The sequence below is a fragment of the Cydia pomonella genome, chromosome 10 (assembly GCF_033807575.1).
Source record: "Cydia pomonella isolate Wapato2018A chromosome 10, ilCydPomo1, whole genome shotgun sequence".
In the NCBI taxonomy this organism is placed as follows: Eukaryota; Metazoa; Arthropoda; class Insecta; order Lepidoptera; family Tortricidae; genus Cydia; species Cydia pomonella.
Window position 1 is genome coordinate 12,165,228 of NC_084712.1, and position 18,753 is coordinate 12,183,980.

The 18,753-nt window shown below is 34.9% G+C and overlaps 1 protein-coding gene across 2 annotated transcripts in view; it reads left to right on the forward strand.

The window, feature by feature from the left end:
• LOC133522111 (inactive rhomboid protein 2) overlaps positions 1-18,753 on the forward strand; it is a 224,983-nt gene that overhangs the window by 155,353 nt on the left and 50,877 nt on the right. For both annotated transcript variants that reach the window (XM_061857323.1, XM_061857324.1), the window contains exon 2: positions 5,394-5,771. In XM_061857323.1, the coding sequence (XP_061713307.1) occupies positions 5,394-5,771 (378 nt within the window). The remainder of the gene's footprint in view (positions 1-5,393; positions 5,772-18,753) is intronic.

Genomic DNA, 18,753 nt, shown 5'->3' on the forward strand with positions numbered 1-18,753 from the left:
TAACTACATCCTTACTATTGACAACGACCTTCTGAGCATTTATGAGCTTTTACTTGAAGCAAAAAACTGCATTTTAATTTATTTTGTGTTAAGAGTAATATTTAACTCGTATTTTAAAAGTTTCTCCACAGGCCCCCGCTCATTTCTGACTTTGCTGCTAATGGACTTTGGACTTTAAAGTTGTTGCTCTCGGGTGACGCAGATCCGACTGCGTCATTTGCTACTTTATGATTGTAATGCTCTTACATAGACACAGTTTTATACTTTTACGGCACTCTTCGGGGTTAAAACTCAGTAATAAAAGTATAACAGCCCTTAAAAGGTTATTTCTAGCCAAGTGACATTCTGACCCGTATATCGCTGCATAAAAATGTTACAAAAATGTAGTTAATAGCCACTTCAAAATCCAAAATTGAGAAAAAGAAAACAATGGAAAATAATAACGACTTAATGGAAAATCATAAATCAATCTGTTGATTTTACATAGAAATGTTAAAAATTTTAGGTTAAATAAAACTACATGTAAATCAAATGAGTTTGAAATGGTTTTTTCGTATATTTACTTAAAAGAATGAATCATAAATGTGAAACCTATTCCTTTTTTCAGTCGATTAAAGGTCATTAAATTTCACCAGACTTAATTCGACCGGGATATGGACCGTGATTCTTTTGTATTGTTTTCGAGCTCCCGATATTTCGACGCAGTTACATGCATTCTTGTTCTCGGGTAACAGGTTACCCGCAAAAAAAATATCCCAGTCGATTTAAGTCTAGTGAAGCAAGCCATGAGTTATTCAAAACTGTCATGAAAATTCTTTAAAAAGTATTTTGTACCGTTGGTTTTTTAAATATGATTATTGAAATCCAGCCTCATTAACGAATAAACTACGAAAAAGTTAACTGTGAGATATTTATCGCAAAGGCTTTTGATGAAAGATAACCAAATTTTGAACAGTGCTTAGAATTCTTAAAAGTTGGCTCTTATAAATCGGAGGCAAGAAGGTAGCAAATATTACTGAGATTAGAGCAAACTTCACGAGAGTCGAGAATGTCTCTTGTTAGGATAATGCTCTTTTAAATGCTCAAGTCGTTATTCACTCGTCCCATTTCCAATAATAGTCTTAAACGTGTTTTACGGTTCGACTTAAGCTGTAAAATACATTCCGGTTTGTGATAATTTTCGTGAATATGTCCCGATTATGGGCGTATTATGCGGATAATTTGCTGGAAAATAGTTTCTTTTCGACGTTTTCCCTCGTCCTATTCATATTCATTCAGATTTTTGTCATGTTGGGCATTGGATACCGATATATTTATGACTATTTATCATGAACCGATATCTTACACGTGTTCCGGTGCTATACCTACTTAGATCTGGCACGTTTCATTTGGACACAACAAGATACCCGTGTCCAATACGCAGTCACTTTACCAATATCTCTGTTGTATCATTTATTTGTTTACAAATGTACTTACAAATACAGTAGGTACGATACGTATGTAAATAGGTTGTTATTTGTATTATTTGTTAGAACTGTAGCATTGAAACTGAAACAATGTATTTAATGGAAACAAACACCTTGCTACGTTATTAATGTCCGTTGGTAAGGCACTTGAAGGATCTCACCCGGCAAAAATGGATAATATATTAGGTGTATAAAGGTTTAATACCTCACCGTCTTTGCAAAACACTCTTCTTAAATATGTAAAACCTGTGGTATATGTATGTATCTTTAATTCTGTATTTATCATAAGTACATTTCAAACTTAGGCATCCTTTGTATTTTACTTTAAAATAGAACCTTTCAAACTAAAATATTTTTGTTTTAATGGATATTATATATCCTTTTAAGTCGTACACTCCTGTTGCTTCGCTTTGTGCGGCTTTGCAAATGTATATTTTAAGTCAAATGTGTTAGTTTAATAACGTTTTAATTTAATTTATTTCCCCAAAACAAATTGAACTTCACGAATTTTAAATGTTAAAGTTGATACCTATTATTATTACTTAATACCTTCGGTATTGAGCGGTAATGAGTATTGAACTCCCCTTAATTTTTGCTAATTTTGTCGAAATCTTTATAGCACTTCTCATTAACTTTTATTATATGTATGTAATCTGTTACTTTTCTATTTCCTACTTCTTTCTTATTAACAACCTTGTGCTTATTAACAACAACGTGATGTATGAAAATCTACATATAATATGTACTCACGTGTATACACACCTGTGACCAGGTCACAGATCACGTACGTACTAGATGTAGCATATAAGATGGCGGACTTAACGATCTGTAATATACTGTATACATGGGCTAGTGTAGTATAAAGTGATTTAAGATACTACTAAGTGGTGTAAGTAAGAGCACGTATGCTTTGCAGTGAGAAGTCTTCGTAAATGTCACAGAATACGAACACTCTGTCTGTAACAGGTACTCTGTGGATCCGGCAGTTGGACCGCCACGTGACGCAATAATAAGGAATATTTATCAAAGGCATTGCTTACCTCTGTATATCTCGAGCACCTTGAGCCTTGGCGTGCCGTCGCGCGCAAATTATTGCCGGGCGCACCTGTGCCGTGCATTATACAATACCTGCTCCATTATGCTGTGTGTCATATTGTCAATGGTGACGGAGAAATTAAATGTACATTTCAAATGTATAAGATGCGGGTTACAGTCACTGTGGTCTTATAAATAAATAAAAAAGCTCTAGAGTTTAAAATATACATATTCCTAATTGGACTTGTGTTTGTCGAGGCAAGCTTCAAAGAAATAATGCTTTATAAACTGAGTGAAAATTTTAAAAAAGAACACTATGCTTTCAACGTCACATTTAAAGACACTTATTAGCACACCCACAAACGCCATGGCAGATTTTTTGACTCTAGTTTGGTGGTACGAGAGTCATAAATTTTTTATAAGTAGCACGGACCTCTAAAAATTGTTTCATGGTATTAAAACACAATGCTAAAAGTGGCTAGAAGATTTGATCAATAAGGAGTACGCTAGCAAGTATTTAAAACAAATTTATTACAAGCTTTTTATCAACTTGCAATGTACCTATGTATGTACGGGTCAAATCTTGCAAGTTAAATTTGACCCACTTCCTGGTTTCCGATGAAGCTGAAAATTTACATACATGTAAGTACGGTGATAACGCAACATTTTGGTACTGATCTGATGATGAAAACAGGAGTAGCCATAGGAACTCTGTGATAAAACAACGCAACCTTTGTGTTTGGGTTTTTAGAATTGTCTCGATGGGTATTCGTTGCCTGTGGAAATAAAAGTACAGTCAGCCATAAAAGCTTGTACCAAAAATGAAATTTTTGCCAAAACTTATTCTAGGTGTCAAAACCTTCTACCAAACATTCACACTCAAAATGAAAATTCTAATGTCTGAACCGGCTGTGAATGATTTCAATTGACATTCGCTCATTGGCCGTGGAATTGCAATCGGAAATACCGAATGAATCCGTTCGATTTGACGATGACGTTCACTCCGGAACGGCGGATTTCGTGCCTCGGCTCGGATGGACGGTAATTATGTCTCGATTCACTAGCGACTTGGATTTCATCAATTTATTCTTAATTCATTATTTTTTATTGCAATCATGGTGTTCACGATGATACAAGCGTATTCTCTATCTGCATCTTTATGGCAGTATGTATATTATCTTATTGACAGTGATAATATTCAGCGGCTAATCAAAAGTCAGTGGTGGTGGTGATGGCATGACACAAATTATGATGTGCACACTCTGACTAAATTATTTGACTATATTTTCTTCTCAGGTTCCTCAGATCTGAAGTTCCTTTCCAAGGAAAATCTTCATGTCTTTAAACAAACAGAAAATTTCTGTTATGTATTGCACAAGCAATATTATGTTATACGGAGGTACTTAATTATAACCTCGTATAACTGTTCGACATATCCGTCCCTGAGCTTACTTGGTCGGTCATATATTTCAATTATATAGGTAAATATCGGCATTTACTACCTACTTCTGTTTATTGTGACGTATGTAAAACTGGTTTACATTTATAAGCACACTTCCACTCTGTCTGATACGCACGCAACTTACGCTAATTTAGGGCACTAAAACGCACGAATGTTGTTTAACAAATTATTTGTTTGACGACATACCTCTTTACGAGTTTACGTCTTATATAATGAAGTTAGTTCTCAGAATCGGGGTAAATCGGCAGCGCGTGTATCGTCATTAGTTTTCAAGCTGGCCCTTGCGGCTAACTCACTGTCTATTGTAAGTAAAACCGTACGTGGTAGGTACTTACCTGCATAAAAAAGTTGGGTTACTTTAACCGGTTATTGCACTACAAGTTCTATGGAAACTGCAATAAGATTCAGAATGAACTAATGGAAAAATATTTTGCGAGGCTGTGTGGTTCCTCTACAGTCTACGGCGTAGAGAAATAAGAAGTAATAGAGTGCTCACTCCATACATCAGTTTTGGTACCAAAATACTTATTATATTCGCACTCGACTTCTAGCATCGAGTAGCGGAACTCTCAGTACTGCTACTCGACAATAGATATCGCAGCAAGCAAAAAGTCTAATGCTCAACGATTTTCCGCTAATATTATAACTGGAGTAACCGGAACTCTATTTTCAACTCCTACGATTACTCTGGTTATAATATTAGCGGAAAATCGTTGAGCATTAGACTTTTTGTTTGCCGTGATATCTATTATCGAGTAGCAGTACTGAGAGTTCCGCTACTCGATGCTAGATGTCGACTGCGAAAATAATAAGCATTTTGGTACCAAAACGGATGTATGGAGTGAGCACTCTATTACTTCTTATTTCTCTATGCTCTACGGTTACTGAGTGCCGGCAAGTCGAACGCTATCACTAGTTAGGTATTATACAACCGACTATAAGATCGTTTACTTGTAGTAGGTCAAAACTGCCGAGAGTTTCTGCGGCTACTTTCTGTTAAGCCAATATTATTTCAATAACATTTTTTTATAAATATTACTCACTTATGAATTTGCAAGGCTTTAAACAGGTTAGACAGGTTCTCTAACCTAGGGATAGTGTTTGGGGAACGTTCGAGGATTTTGAGCCAAGTATTAAGTTTAGGCACATACAAGATAGATTTGATGGAGTACAGCGTTTGTAGTACTTAATAAATAGACTGTTTATCAATGAATGTTTTTCTTCGATCATTTAATTTACCATTTCGTAACGTTCCACCCGTTCCAATAGTTTTCGATATTAACAATTATTAGTAATAATATGTAATAATTAACATAAATAATAGTTTCTGACCGAGTTTTCGATTTCGGTTTCGGCATAAATATCCGATTTTGGTCGAAGAGTAATGAATGGCCATGGACATGTTGTAAATGATAATTAATTTGTTTCAGGCGGTCAAGCGCAGGCTTGCTGGCACCCCAGCTGGCATGCCAAAGCGCATCGCCGGCGCCGGCCGCGTCGGCTCCCCTCCCCGCGCCTGCGTCCCCCCCGCGGGTGGTGTCCGCACCGCCCGCGCCGCTCGCGCCGCCCCCCGACCCCGTTCCCCAGCCCGCCCAGGAAGACGGTGTCAGATTGCGCAGAGTGCACACCGTCGCGGTGCGGGATTACCTTAAGAGAGAGACGCAGACGTTCTTCGGTGTACAGAGGGACAATGAGAGGGAACAACGGCGGCTGTGGTACGAGAGGCGGAGGAGGCACGCGGCGCGGGCGCTCGGCGACCTCCGGCTCGACCTGCCTCCGGATCATCATCCTGACGATGATGATATTAGGTAAGTTTGTATTTTGAATTTATAGTACATCGTTAACCAAGGGATGAAAGGCACTAATTTCACACAGTTAAACACTCTACTTTTCATTTTGAAGACGGGCAAAGTAAAATACATTTGTATTTAAAAAACATGACTAAGTATACATTTTATAGTATTTTTAAGGGTACTTTCAATTAAATATTAATAAATAATAATAAATAAATATTATAGGACATTATTGCACAAATTTACTAAGTCCCACAGTAAGCCAATAAGGCTGGTGTTGTGGGTACTTCGATTTTTGAATATGTATATCTATATTAAAAACTTTACTAACCAAAAAATAGCACACCATCAGATCTACAGCGCAGGCTTCGTCACATTACAGAAAGCTCATCCACCTTAAGTTTGGTCAAAACAGAAAGTCTATTTGGCTAGGCATTTTAGTGGAATTAGTAACAGACTTATGAGACAGAGTTGGTAAAGTTCAGTGAGGTGGATAAGTTATGCCAGTGTTTATATAGGTACTAATGTCATAAGTCAAATTGACAAACGTTTGAAATAGGTGTGAATATTGATAACATAATATATTATTTTGTTTGTAGGCGTATTACAGCGGCAAGTGTCCTATACTGATTTTTTGCGTGTGACGATAATCACATTATATTGAATTCGATTAAGACAAAGATGGATTAGGTCTCATGAGTTAGCTATTGTGGTCCAGAAATTAGAGAACCTACTTACTTAATTATGTTTCATTATCTACCAGCAAATATACCTGTTATTGTATTCTTGGATATTATTTATAAATAATTACATATTATTTTATATTAATTCGCAATTCTAAATAATAAAGTACCCAATTAGCATAATCGCACCAGCAGGGCTAAGATGGTCGGTTTTTTATCATCTGTCATCATGTCTGTCACGTTCTAACAAGTACCTAAGTGTGAAAGTGACGCATGACATGACAAGTGATAAAAATGCGACCATGATACCGCCGCTGATTTAGTTATATATTAGTGATGCTAGGAGTCGCATATACGTGACAGAAACGGTTCTATCACTGGAAAAATGTCACAGTTTTACAGTATGTGATAGTATATCATGTGTACTTGGGTAACGGTTATCACTATTTGGATGTATATCCGCGATATTCCAATGTTATATGGATCTGTTTGGAGGTATATCGATGATATTCGAATCAAGCACTAAATAATGATACAGTAACAACCGCGATGCTGTTATGGTGCTTTTTAATAAAGTTGATCGAGCTTCTGATATATCATGTACTTAAATTTATACCGTTCGTCAGTGTATAATCGTATTGCTATTTGGGTCCGTGTTTTCTTTGACCATCACAATTGCAATTAGAATTATTAATCGAAATGTAGCAGTTTGGAAGCAGTAGAGCACTTAATGTTGCAGTTTCAAATGGAATTCTAAACTCTTAATCCTGATGTACTATCTCTATCTACATTGAAGCGCTCTCTGTCTTATTCCTATCGCTTACGCAAGCTTTTGTTATAGCAGTTACAATATAAATGTGACCTCCGGACACATATTGAGGTTCACGAAACATTTAAGTAATTTTTTTGACTACAGTAATTTGCGCTCTGGCTTAATAGTTTGTAGGATTCGTGCATTAATAATATTAATATCATGCTAGCATTGACCTACTATCCCAATACGCAGCTGAGAAGCACTTAGTCTATTATTATTATAGGCTTAAGCTGTCTGAAACTGATCTTGCCCACTTTAGTTGACGAAGGATAATTGTAATTAATTGATGTAAGCCATTTGTCCTAGCGATAATGTATGCACAACATAATATACTGGTTATAGCGGTGGATCGATTTATTAGATAAGCAGCGGTATCTAAACGAAGCTACTGGGTGAGTTGTTGAGGGTAAGGTAGATCAGTAGGGCTAAGATGGTCAGCTCTTTATCATTTGTCACCATGCCTGTCACGTTCTAACAAGTATGTAAGCGTGAAAGTGACGGACATAGTGACAGGTGACAAAAATGCCGCCGCTAGATGGTACAAAAGTTAGGTAAATCGACCTGTATTGTATTTTCATTTGTATATGCAACATACTCGTATACATTACCTACCTACATTTGCTATCTTATGTGGAAAATTAAAATAATTGTATGCATTATTTTATCATGATGATGATGTGAACATGGAGCTTTCATCAAGGTCATACTAAAGTTGGTACAGAGATTTTGGCGTTCTAAGTTTTTATTTTTATTAAAGAGACTTGTATCACCAATGTCTTAAATGGTAAAAGAGGAAATCAAGCGTTAAGTACGTCAATGACACTAAAGCCTTCAACCTCGGTACCTATAATGCGCCACGTGTAAGGGTTTATACGGCTTTGTCAAGGTCTCTGAGTACTTTTGAGTTTGAAGGGTCGGAACTCGGAAATGATTTTAATACAGTAATTAGCTATGGTTCAGAGGGAATTCATAATAAATAAATAACTTAGTGATTGTATAACTTTCTTGCAAAAAAAAAAATACTTTGTAAAAGTTGTTATTCAACTTTGCCAAGTATTTTTAACAAAGAATACTTTATTTTGTGTAGTTCGTGTCCAAAAATCGGAACAAAAGTGCCCTTACGAGTACGTTGATTTAAATTACCACGATTTTCACTCACAATTTTAAATAAACTGACGTTACGTTCGTGGTGGCAGGTAAACTGCCTGTGACCAAGAACACGACGTAAGTTCGAAACGTCAGGCTGAATAATAAACGTAATTGCACGCGATTAAGTCCCGTTTCAGTTTTGATAAAAGTGTTCTTATTTAAAAACATTGTGTAGAATCCTTAAGTTTGTTAAAATGCTTGGGCAGGTCAATGTTGGTTGGTCTCAGGTTGCCCAGAACGCAATATGACTGATTGGATAGTTTATACAATACTATTATACGACTGAGGCTTTATATTTAAAAATTAGTTACAACACCTTTTTAATAACATCGAAATGCTTACGAAATGAACGGCAACAATGTGTTTTAAACTGAAATGTTGAACTTAGTACTCTACTTAAACAATATTTTAACCGCCGATCCTAACGCCATCTGTAGTACTTTCTTTAAATAATGTAAAATTAATAAATATAATAATAGAATAGAATGTAAAATTAAGAAAATTTCTTAACTAGTCATAAATAATTTTCAAAATAAAGATGATAGTTGACGACTGCTTTTACATACAAACGGACTACGACCATTTTCCTCCCTGGATATTGTCATTATGGAAAATATTCTTACAGATTTGATGTATATTATGATATTAACTATGATGAAGGGGTCATTTGTTTTATTTACATTTATTTGATTTGATTAGGTATTAGAAGAGTTGTGAGGGAAAATTAAATTAAATACAAATTTTAAAAATCTCCTATCCCATATAATAATTTAAACAACGAAAAAATCAAATGAAGGGGCACAGCTATGCGAAATATGTAATATGCATCAAATTGTGTAATACACATTACGATACAAAATTGCAAAAAAGTAGGAAGTTCGCAAGGAGTAGCGATAAATTTAAATACGACGGAAGCTCGAAGGGAGTGTTTTATATCGACACGAGTTGCGAATTACCTATTTACACGTGTATCGTACGTTTTATAGTACATATGGCCCTTTACATTTTCGGCATAGGCACGTATAGTGCTAATTATCGTACTTTTTCATAATGTTCATTTTCAGAAATGAAAATGAGGACTACGTTTATATGGGGAAGTAGCGGTCGTCTCCTTTCCTCTTTTTCGTCTTAAATATTTATTCAGTTAATATGTTGACGGCACCAATCATCAGACATTTAAGAGAAAATTTGGAGTACTTTTGATATTTCACCGACACCTGTTATATTTCTACCATTTTATGCGTTAAACGTTGCATAACCTATTCGTCCTTTATATTTTATATGTAAATAATCAAAGCTATTGCAATTGGTTTCAATATTATTAACAAATTAAAACTATGGTTTTTTGCTCCAGTCGTGGGATGAATAAATATGAATGAAAAATTAACCTTAAGCGGCTTTATTGCTCTTGTTTTTGGTAAAATGTTGCACAAGTTTAAAAACTGATAAGGTCCGACCGAGATCTCGGTCTCGGTCTCGGTCTCGGCATTCTCGGCCAAAAATCGAGCCGAGATCTCGGTCTCGGCTCTCGGCCAAAATGGGCCGAGATTCTTGCCGAGACCGAGAATAGGCAATGAGTTATCAATGTTATCATTGGTGAATTTGAATTTTCCACGCACGAGCGCCGGGGTCTAAGCCACTCGTTGGTTGCATCGCCCGTTTGGTGTGACGTTTTTTGTGATTTAAATTGGTTGCGTACCCAGATTTTAAGCCAATTATTATCAAATACTAAGTGTTGGGATCGGATAGGCGCGTTAACTTGTTGTGAGTGGAAGATAACACATAACACTGGATATTTTGATACTAAATATATTTGTGTTAACGGGAAAAAGCAAAGCAGTAGGTAAGTACCAAACGACACCTGTGGCGGATATTTTGGGTTACAATATAGAACTCTTTATTTTGATTATTGCTATGTGCACCTGTTTTTGTGCACATCCGTACTGAAAAAACCGGCCAACTGCGTGTACCTTCATACAATACAAAAAAGCCGTACAAGCAAAAGAGCGTATGTTACTGGCCGTTTCGTCGTTTTAATAAGATCAGTTTTTTTATAACTCTTAAATGGCTTAACCAACGATATTCAAAATATTTTCCTGAAAAGTATTTGCTTATTAAACTTTATTATTTAGTAATGTTTAATGGTTTTGCTCTCCCGGTTCATAAGTTAGAGGGAATCACACTATTTTTTTCAAGCGATTATATCCAAAAGTATTTACTTGATAAAAAAAACGTTTTTAGCAACCTTTATGTATTTTTAAAAACCTATGTAATGATGAGCCACATGATTTTTTTAAAAACTTTTTGTTACATTTATATGGAATATATATTTAACAACTTTTTTCGAAACTAAGAAGCGACTAACATAATACATCTAAACCTACGTTCCAAATTTGGTTATAAAATATATCGTATAGTTTTTTAGTAAAATGGCTGTGACATACGCACAGACCGACAGACATAAGGACATGAAACTACAAGGGTTCCATTTTTGCCATTTTGGCTACGGAACCCTAAAAATACTATTTAATAGCGCTACGAATTGATTATGATAACTTTTTTCTGATAAATCGTCGAATTTCGATTATAAAAACATTTTTAGTGCAAAATTCGTCTTTTTTTTCTATGTTATAAATTCTCGGTCTCGGTCTCGGTCTCGGCCGAGAATCCCATTGAATCTCGGTCTCGGTCTCGGTCTCGGCCGAGACAAAAAAAGCATTCTCGGTCGGACCTTAAAAACTGATGCTAAATACATATTTTACAGGATTTGTCTATACCATCCTATTACTGGTGCCAGTTCAGTCAGTATAAGGGTGTTTATTATATGACACAGTTGATACTAATACTGTTTCAAGTTCTAGCCAAGTTAACTTGTGAAAAGTTATTTTGTACGGTGTTGTTCTCGTTTAAAGTGATACCTGCTCCTTGTATGAGCAAAGTGCTAATATCAAGTGCAGCAGCGAGTAGTTTGGAACCACTCACAAACACCGAAGCTACTAACACTACTAAGTACTTACGAAGCAGAGTAATGTTATGTCATGTAGGGTTATTATAAAGTTAACGTAATGCACAGGTAATAAGGGCGGAATCATTAACTAGGTTTAAGAAAAACTCCATAACAATAGTTATTTGTATTTAGGCCGCTTGTATTCTTAGCACACTTTTGCCAGTCTCTAGCTCTAGACCCCACTTCTTGTATTTTAGAGTAGTTGCATTTGTCTCATAGTTGCGATTGCCCTGGCTAACTTTATATAATGTCGTCTAGTATTCAATTCAATTCAAATATACTTTATTCATGTAGGCCTAGCAACAAGCACTTATGAATAGTAAGACAGTATTACATATAATTATCTTAATCTAATTATCAGAGCAATTTATTGATGTTGTAAATATTATTCCATATATAATACTAATGAATATAATTCATAGATCAAATTTAATACTAAAACTTTCACAAAATATAGTCATACAAAAAAAAATGTATAAAAAATACTAGTCTAGATTGTTTCTAGAATAAATTCTAAATGTCAAACAAATATAATAAAAACAACAAAGGAAATACATGCATTGGAATATCCATTTGATCATCATTATTCAAATATAATAAATAATTAATCATTTCGAATCACAATTAATCCCACGTTGTTTTATCATTCATGTAGTCTTGTGTGGTATAATAAGCTTTAGAAATAAGTTTACGCTTTACATGATTCTTAAATTTATTAATTGGTAACTCAGTAATATGGTTTGGAAGTTTATTATAAAATCTCACACAATTACCCATGAATGATTTTTTAATTTTATGGAGCCGAGTGAAGGGCACGGCGAACTTATGTTTATTTCTAGTATTAATATTATGAATGTCACAATTTTTCTTAAAATCGGCAATATTTTTATGCACATACAGAATATTCTCATAAATGTATTGACAGTGCACTGTCATGATGTCAATTTCCTTAAATTTATCTCTCAGTGAGTCTCTATGGTTCATTTTATATATTGCTCGAATAGCCCTCTTCTGCAGAACAAAAATGGTATTTATATCTGAAGCACCACCCCACAGTAAAATACCATATGACATAATGCTATGGAAGTAACTAAAATATACTAATCGAGCTGTTTTTACATCAGTTAACTGACGGATTTTGCTTACTGCAAAAGCTGCAGAACTCAGTCTATTCGAAAGAGTAGCAATATGGGGACCCCACTGGAGTTTAGAATCTAAAGTTATACCAAGAAAAACTGTACTATCAACTAATTCCAATTCCTCATCCTTCACAATGACACTTGTTTTTACATGCCTTACATTACTAGTGACAAACTTAATACATTTAGTCTTATTCTCATTTAACAATAAATTATTAACATTGAACCAATTTACTACTTTTGAAATAGCATCGTTTACATCATTGTAAGCTTGTTGCTGTCGTTTGACTTTGAAAATAAGTGAAGTGTCGTCTGCAAACAATACTATATCATGGTGGGTCTTTACAAGGAATGGCAAGTCATTTATGTAGATAAGGAACAGGAAAGGTCCCAATATTGACCCCTGTGGTACACCCATAGAGACCAATGACCCCGGTGATCGCTGTCCATTCACATCGACCCTTTGTATTCTACCATTTAAGTAGGACTTAAGTAAATCCAGTGCCGCTCCTCTAACTCCATAATAGTGTAGTTTCCTGATTAATGTTTCATGACAAACGCAGTCGAAGGCCTTAGACAAATCACAGAAGATACCTATAGCATCTCGTGACTCCTCCCAGGCATCGAAGATATGCTCAATTAGCTCAACACCAGCATCGGTTGTCGAGCGACCCCGTGTAAAACCAAACTGCTTATTATGCATTAAATTATTGACGTTAAAATGTCGTACTAATTGTGAAAGAATTAATTTTTCAAAAATCTTACTGAACGTTGGTAGCACAGATATCGGTCTAAAGTTAGTGGGGTCAGAGTTGCTACCCGATTTAAATAAAGGAGTTATTTTACTATGTTTCATTAAATCAGGAAACTCGCCGCAATCAACACTGTTGTTAAATATAATTACTAAGTCAGGCGCTATAATTTCTACTAAGGATTTGACAGCATGGACAGAGACTCCCCAGAGGTCATTCGTTTTTTTGACATTAACCGAATTAAACGCCTTTACTACATCGGAGGTACAAACACGTTCAAAATGAAAATCTCCACAACACTCTGGAGCGTTATCTTTTAATAGAGTAACAGCGGATGAGGGTGATGAATTTAAATCCTTAGTTGTGAAAACTGGTACGTCAGTGAAAAAAAATTTCAAATTCTGTAGCTACTTCTAAATTGGAATCTATAATTTTGTTATCAATATTTAGTTTAAAATCATTCACTCTGTGTTTCGAGCGACCAGTCTCCACATTGATTACTTTCCAGGTTGCTTTAATAATGTTGGGACTATTTTTTATTCTTTGACTTAGATAATTTCGCTTAGCTATATGACAATCTATTTTAAACTTTTTCGAATATTGCTTGACATGTTCTTTAAATTCATCACTCGTGTTAAACCGCCGTTCCTCATACAAGGCATACAGTGCACGTCTTCGTTGATGTAAGTCCGCAGTAGCCCACTCACTAAAAACTGATGCACCACTAACTACGACCGATTTTGAAGTAAATATCGCATTATAATGATCCATAAAAGTGTGAAAGAATGAATTATACATACTATTTGGACCCATATCGGAAGACAAAAAGGGTAGCGCCTGAACTAGACTTTGCTTCATTCTTTCTACGCGGTCCGAGGTTACTGGTACAAAAGTTATTTGTTTTCTCAAAGTATTTTTCCTTAATGTCTCAAATACCATTAATTGACCTAAGTGGTCTGATTCTAAATTACTGATAACTTTTTTAGTAATAGGAACAATATCAGTGAAAATATTATCTATACAGGTTGCACTAGTAGCAGTCACTCTAGTAGGCTCCATAAACATGTGGTTGAGATTACCAGATTTGAATAGATTCAACAATCTACAAGACATTGTTGAATTTTCCAAAATATTTACATTAAAGTCGCCGCATATAAATAATTTCTTACTAGAAGATGATATTTTAAGTAGCACAGAATCCATTACACTTTCAAATATTTCAAAATTACTTAATGGCGGCCTATACACACAGACAACAATAAATTGCTCCAATTCTACTGCACTTAGTTCTATAGTCCGTTCAACAGACATGGATACAATATCCTTACGTTCCTTAAATTTTAACTGACTATTTAATATAATTAACGACCCACCATGTATGGAACTAATTCTGGTGAACGAACTTCCCACCTGATGATTATTAAACTGAGGCATTAATTCATTATTTGTTAACCAATGTTCAGTAATACATAAAATATCAACATAAAAATCGTTCATAAAAAGTTCAATCTGTAAATCTTTTCCTCTAATACATTGAATGTTTTGATGCACCAGGTGGATATACTTTCCATGTTTACAGTATTTTTCATTATATTTATTTAAAACTAAATTGCCAGAGACAGAATCTTTTGTCTTAACAGCTAGTTTAAATCATTGGTTATGACTGGAACCAATTCCAAGCTCATACTGGGCTGCTCAATAGGAGCAGAGTTGTCTGCCAAATTCTTGGCAGAAATGTCAAGTAAATAGGATAGCGATAAAGCTATTTGTCTCTTGTAATAATTTGAAAGGTAACACTTACCTTTAGTCAAAAACACCATAGGCATATGGTATTTACTAACAAATTTGTTAGTGTCAATTATGATAAACTTACTACTATATGTACAAAGATTATATAGAGATATATTCAACTTATGTCTAATGTTATTTTCTGCCTCTGACATTTGCTCACAATAGGGGAATGTGAAAATAATAATTTCATGCACTGCAAGTGAATTTAACTGTTCAAAGTATTTAAGTAAATTATTTTTGTTCACATTTCCCCTATTACCCATAAGAATTAGCAGTGTTGTCTTAGAATTAATATTACTGTCATTTAAAATTTGTCTTAAGATATTTTCAAAGCTACTGTGAGGCAGACAATTGCTGATTGTACTAAGTCCCTTTAGGTAATCGTTTAAAAATGAGCTCATATTGCTCCCAATTTCATCACAATACATAACCACTCACATGATTCCGATTTTAACGAAAGGTGCCCTGAATTGCTCTGCCATTTCGCAGATACGACGGCACAGTGTCGTGATATCTTCAAAAATCGATAACTTTGCTTCTGCTTAAGCATTTGGAATGATTCTTTCGGTTTTATAATGGTAAAGAAACAAAGAAATTTATTTTCTTACTTTAGCTATTTGCTGTTATAATAAAAATAATTATTAAAAATTCACGAAGTTTACCCAAAGGAATAATTTCCGAGTTATAGTAGAAAACTATTTTTAATAAAAAATCTAAATCGATAACATATCTTTTTTTTAATTCAATTTAAAGAAGGCTTAATAAGCTTTTAATTGATACCAAACACCTTGATAGCTCACCTATAAAATTGCAGAGTAAAACTGATTCAAATTCTGATAAGGAACTTTCGAATTGCTCCACCTGGCGTGTAACTATGTGCTATATTCGTGATTTTTTTGTGGCTAATTTAGACACTGAAGTACAAAAATATAGTAAATAACCGTTTAAGACACTAATTACCTTGAAATAAAATACATAATTTATGCAATTATGACAATGATAGTGGCTTTATAACTTAAAATAACAAAAGAGTATTTACATACCTACTAAACTTTGGTGTTTTTAAAACGGCCGATCACCAACAACCGAACTAACTTATAACTACACTAACACGTATAATATATGCACCATAACATACACTTCACAACAAATTAAGCACAATAAGCAAATAGTAACTATTAACACATGAAATTATACTGATTACAAACGTAAATAAACAACACGGCGGCCGGCAAACTGACCTGCGCCATGTCAAAAACAAAGATGGCTACCTATTTAGGGCGGAGCACAACAGTCGCGCGGTGCAGATGTTCAACAGAAATAGGAACTGTTAACACATTCAGTGCCAGACGAAAAACGGCAAGCTACCCCAGGATCCGGGCAATATATATAAGAAATATTAGTAAATAGAAATTATAAGTAAGTAGTAACAAACACCCCAAAACGCGTATACAACGTCTAGTGTACCACATGCCTTACGATGTGCAAAAATGCTTTAAGCAACCACAGTTGCTGTGTTTGTACTTACAATTTTCCGTCACATGGTTTGTTCGCTAATCCTGGATAATACACAGTGATTTAATGCATTTTAGTGTTTATTAATGTAACTTAATAATCGAACTATTTAATGACTATAGGTTGCTCAAGATATTTTTGGTAATCATAGAAATCTAGGGCATTAAAATAGGAAACACGCCAAAAATCTACAGAGTTATTGGTTTGAAGTGAGATTTTATGGTCATCAATATTAAGTAGGTCTAAAATATAGTTTTAATCTAATAGACCAATAAACGCGGAGTAATTTAATATATAATACTAACAGAAATATGTAAATTTGAATACTTACGGCATTTTAAAACACGCAGCAACTTTTAACACTCGCACTTTCCCGAACAACTTGCAAAGTAACATAGATAAAAAATACTGTGGTTATGTCTATGTGGTTGAAACATTTTTTAAATATTGTCACGTTGGTATTCTGTATTTTAATAAATGTTTACACCATATCTGTGCAGCCCTTCACAGATAAGAAATAAAAAACCGCATACACTCCGTTCGCAACTCGAGTTGCAACGATCATTTTAGAGGTGCGAAATGTTGAAACCTTAGTTGCTGGAATCATGTGAGTGGATAATAATATTAGGTTTAGGTTAGGTTAGGTTAGGTTAGGTTAGGTTAGGTTAGGTTAGGTGTGCTTTGTTGTGGAGTGTGGAAGGAGCTATTATCATTTATTTGCTGTTGTGGTAAACTGTCACACAGGCTTGGATCGAGTACACTGGTCAACAAATGTCCAGTCGCTTGCTTACATGCACATGACTGGGCATTGGTCAGCGACTCAAACCGCTCTGAATTGTGCTTAATCTGGGATATTAAATCATCCATAGCTAAAGAATATTCATTAATCACCTTTTTCGAACTCTCATTTATTGTTTCTAGGGATTGTATAGAATCCTCCAAACTCTGAACTTTTGATTTTAAAATCTGTGTGTCAGTTTCATACTGTAGTTTACTATGTTCTAATTGAACAGAATACAAGTCTAACTTATCCACTAAATTAACATTAATTTTACAAAATCTCAATTTCTTAAAAAACAATTTATTCATTTTTGATAACCTCTGGTTTTTTTTAATCATTCTATTTAATTTAATATATTTTTTGAGTTTGTTTCCGCTGCAATTTACTAGTCTTGGTGTGGTGGATTCATTGATTAAATCTATACTAACAACAGGGTTTTCAATTGGAGCGGCAACCAACTGTGAGTCGGGCCGGACCAGTTCCTCGAATAAGTTTTGAGTGTGTGCCGCTGCAGCAATATTTTGGGCCTCCTGTAGCTCGTAGATTTGCTCGTGGGCGTCGTGCAGTGCTCTCTCTAATGAGTTGATGTCTGTCAAGGCCTGTTCATATGCTGCACTACACTCAGTAAACTTGTCAACCGTCTCCTGGACCCGGGCCCGCTCTGAATTTACATCATTGTAAACATTTTCTAAAGAACATAGTTCCTTCTTTAACTTCTCTACACTATCAAGTGATAATAATAGTTCCTTTTCACTATCCTCTCTTTCACTAAGCAATTGAGCACACAATTCCTTGGATTTTTTTAATTCCAGCAAGGTAATTTGGAGTTTGTCAGCCTCCTGCTGGCGAACCGCTGCAGCTGCTCTGCGAGTTAGCATTATAAATATATTTTATAGTAGGATAGACCCAAAACAAACCAGGGAATTGCTTACTCAAGCTAAGCGATATTACGAGCGTACTTACATGAAATAGTGACGTTTCACTATGCCTACACTGTGTTCTGACTCTGTACAATGATTTACTACGCTGTAATACAAACAAAATTGGTAATAAATAGCGATAAAAACATAGAAAATATACCGAGACGAACACAAATTTAAATGTATAACCTACAACGGCTACAAATTTAAGATATTACAAGACACTTGTAAACGTCACTAAAGCACTTCACTTATTATGTATACATTAAAATTAACACTAAAACTATTTAATTCACACCAAAATGGCTTAATATTACATGAAATATAATTAAATATAGAATAATTAAAAGGGACCTAGCAAAATCAGCTGCTGATTCTTTGACAGCCAGGGTTGCCAATCAAGTAGGTACCCAAAACAAAATCTTTATCGAGCTTACGGTGGGACT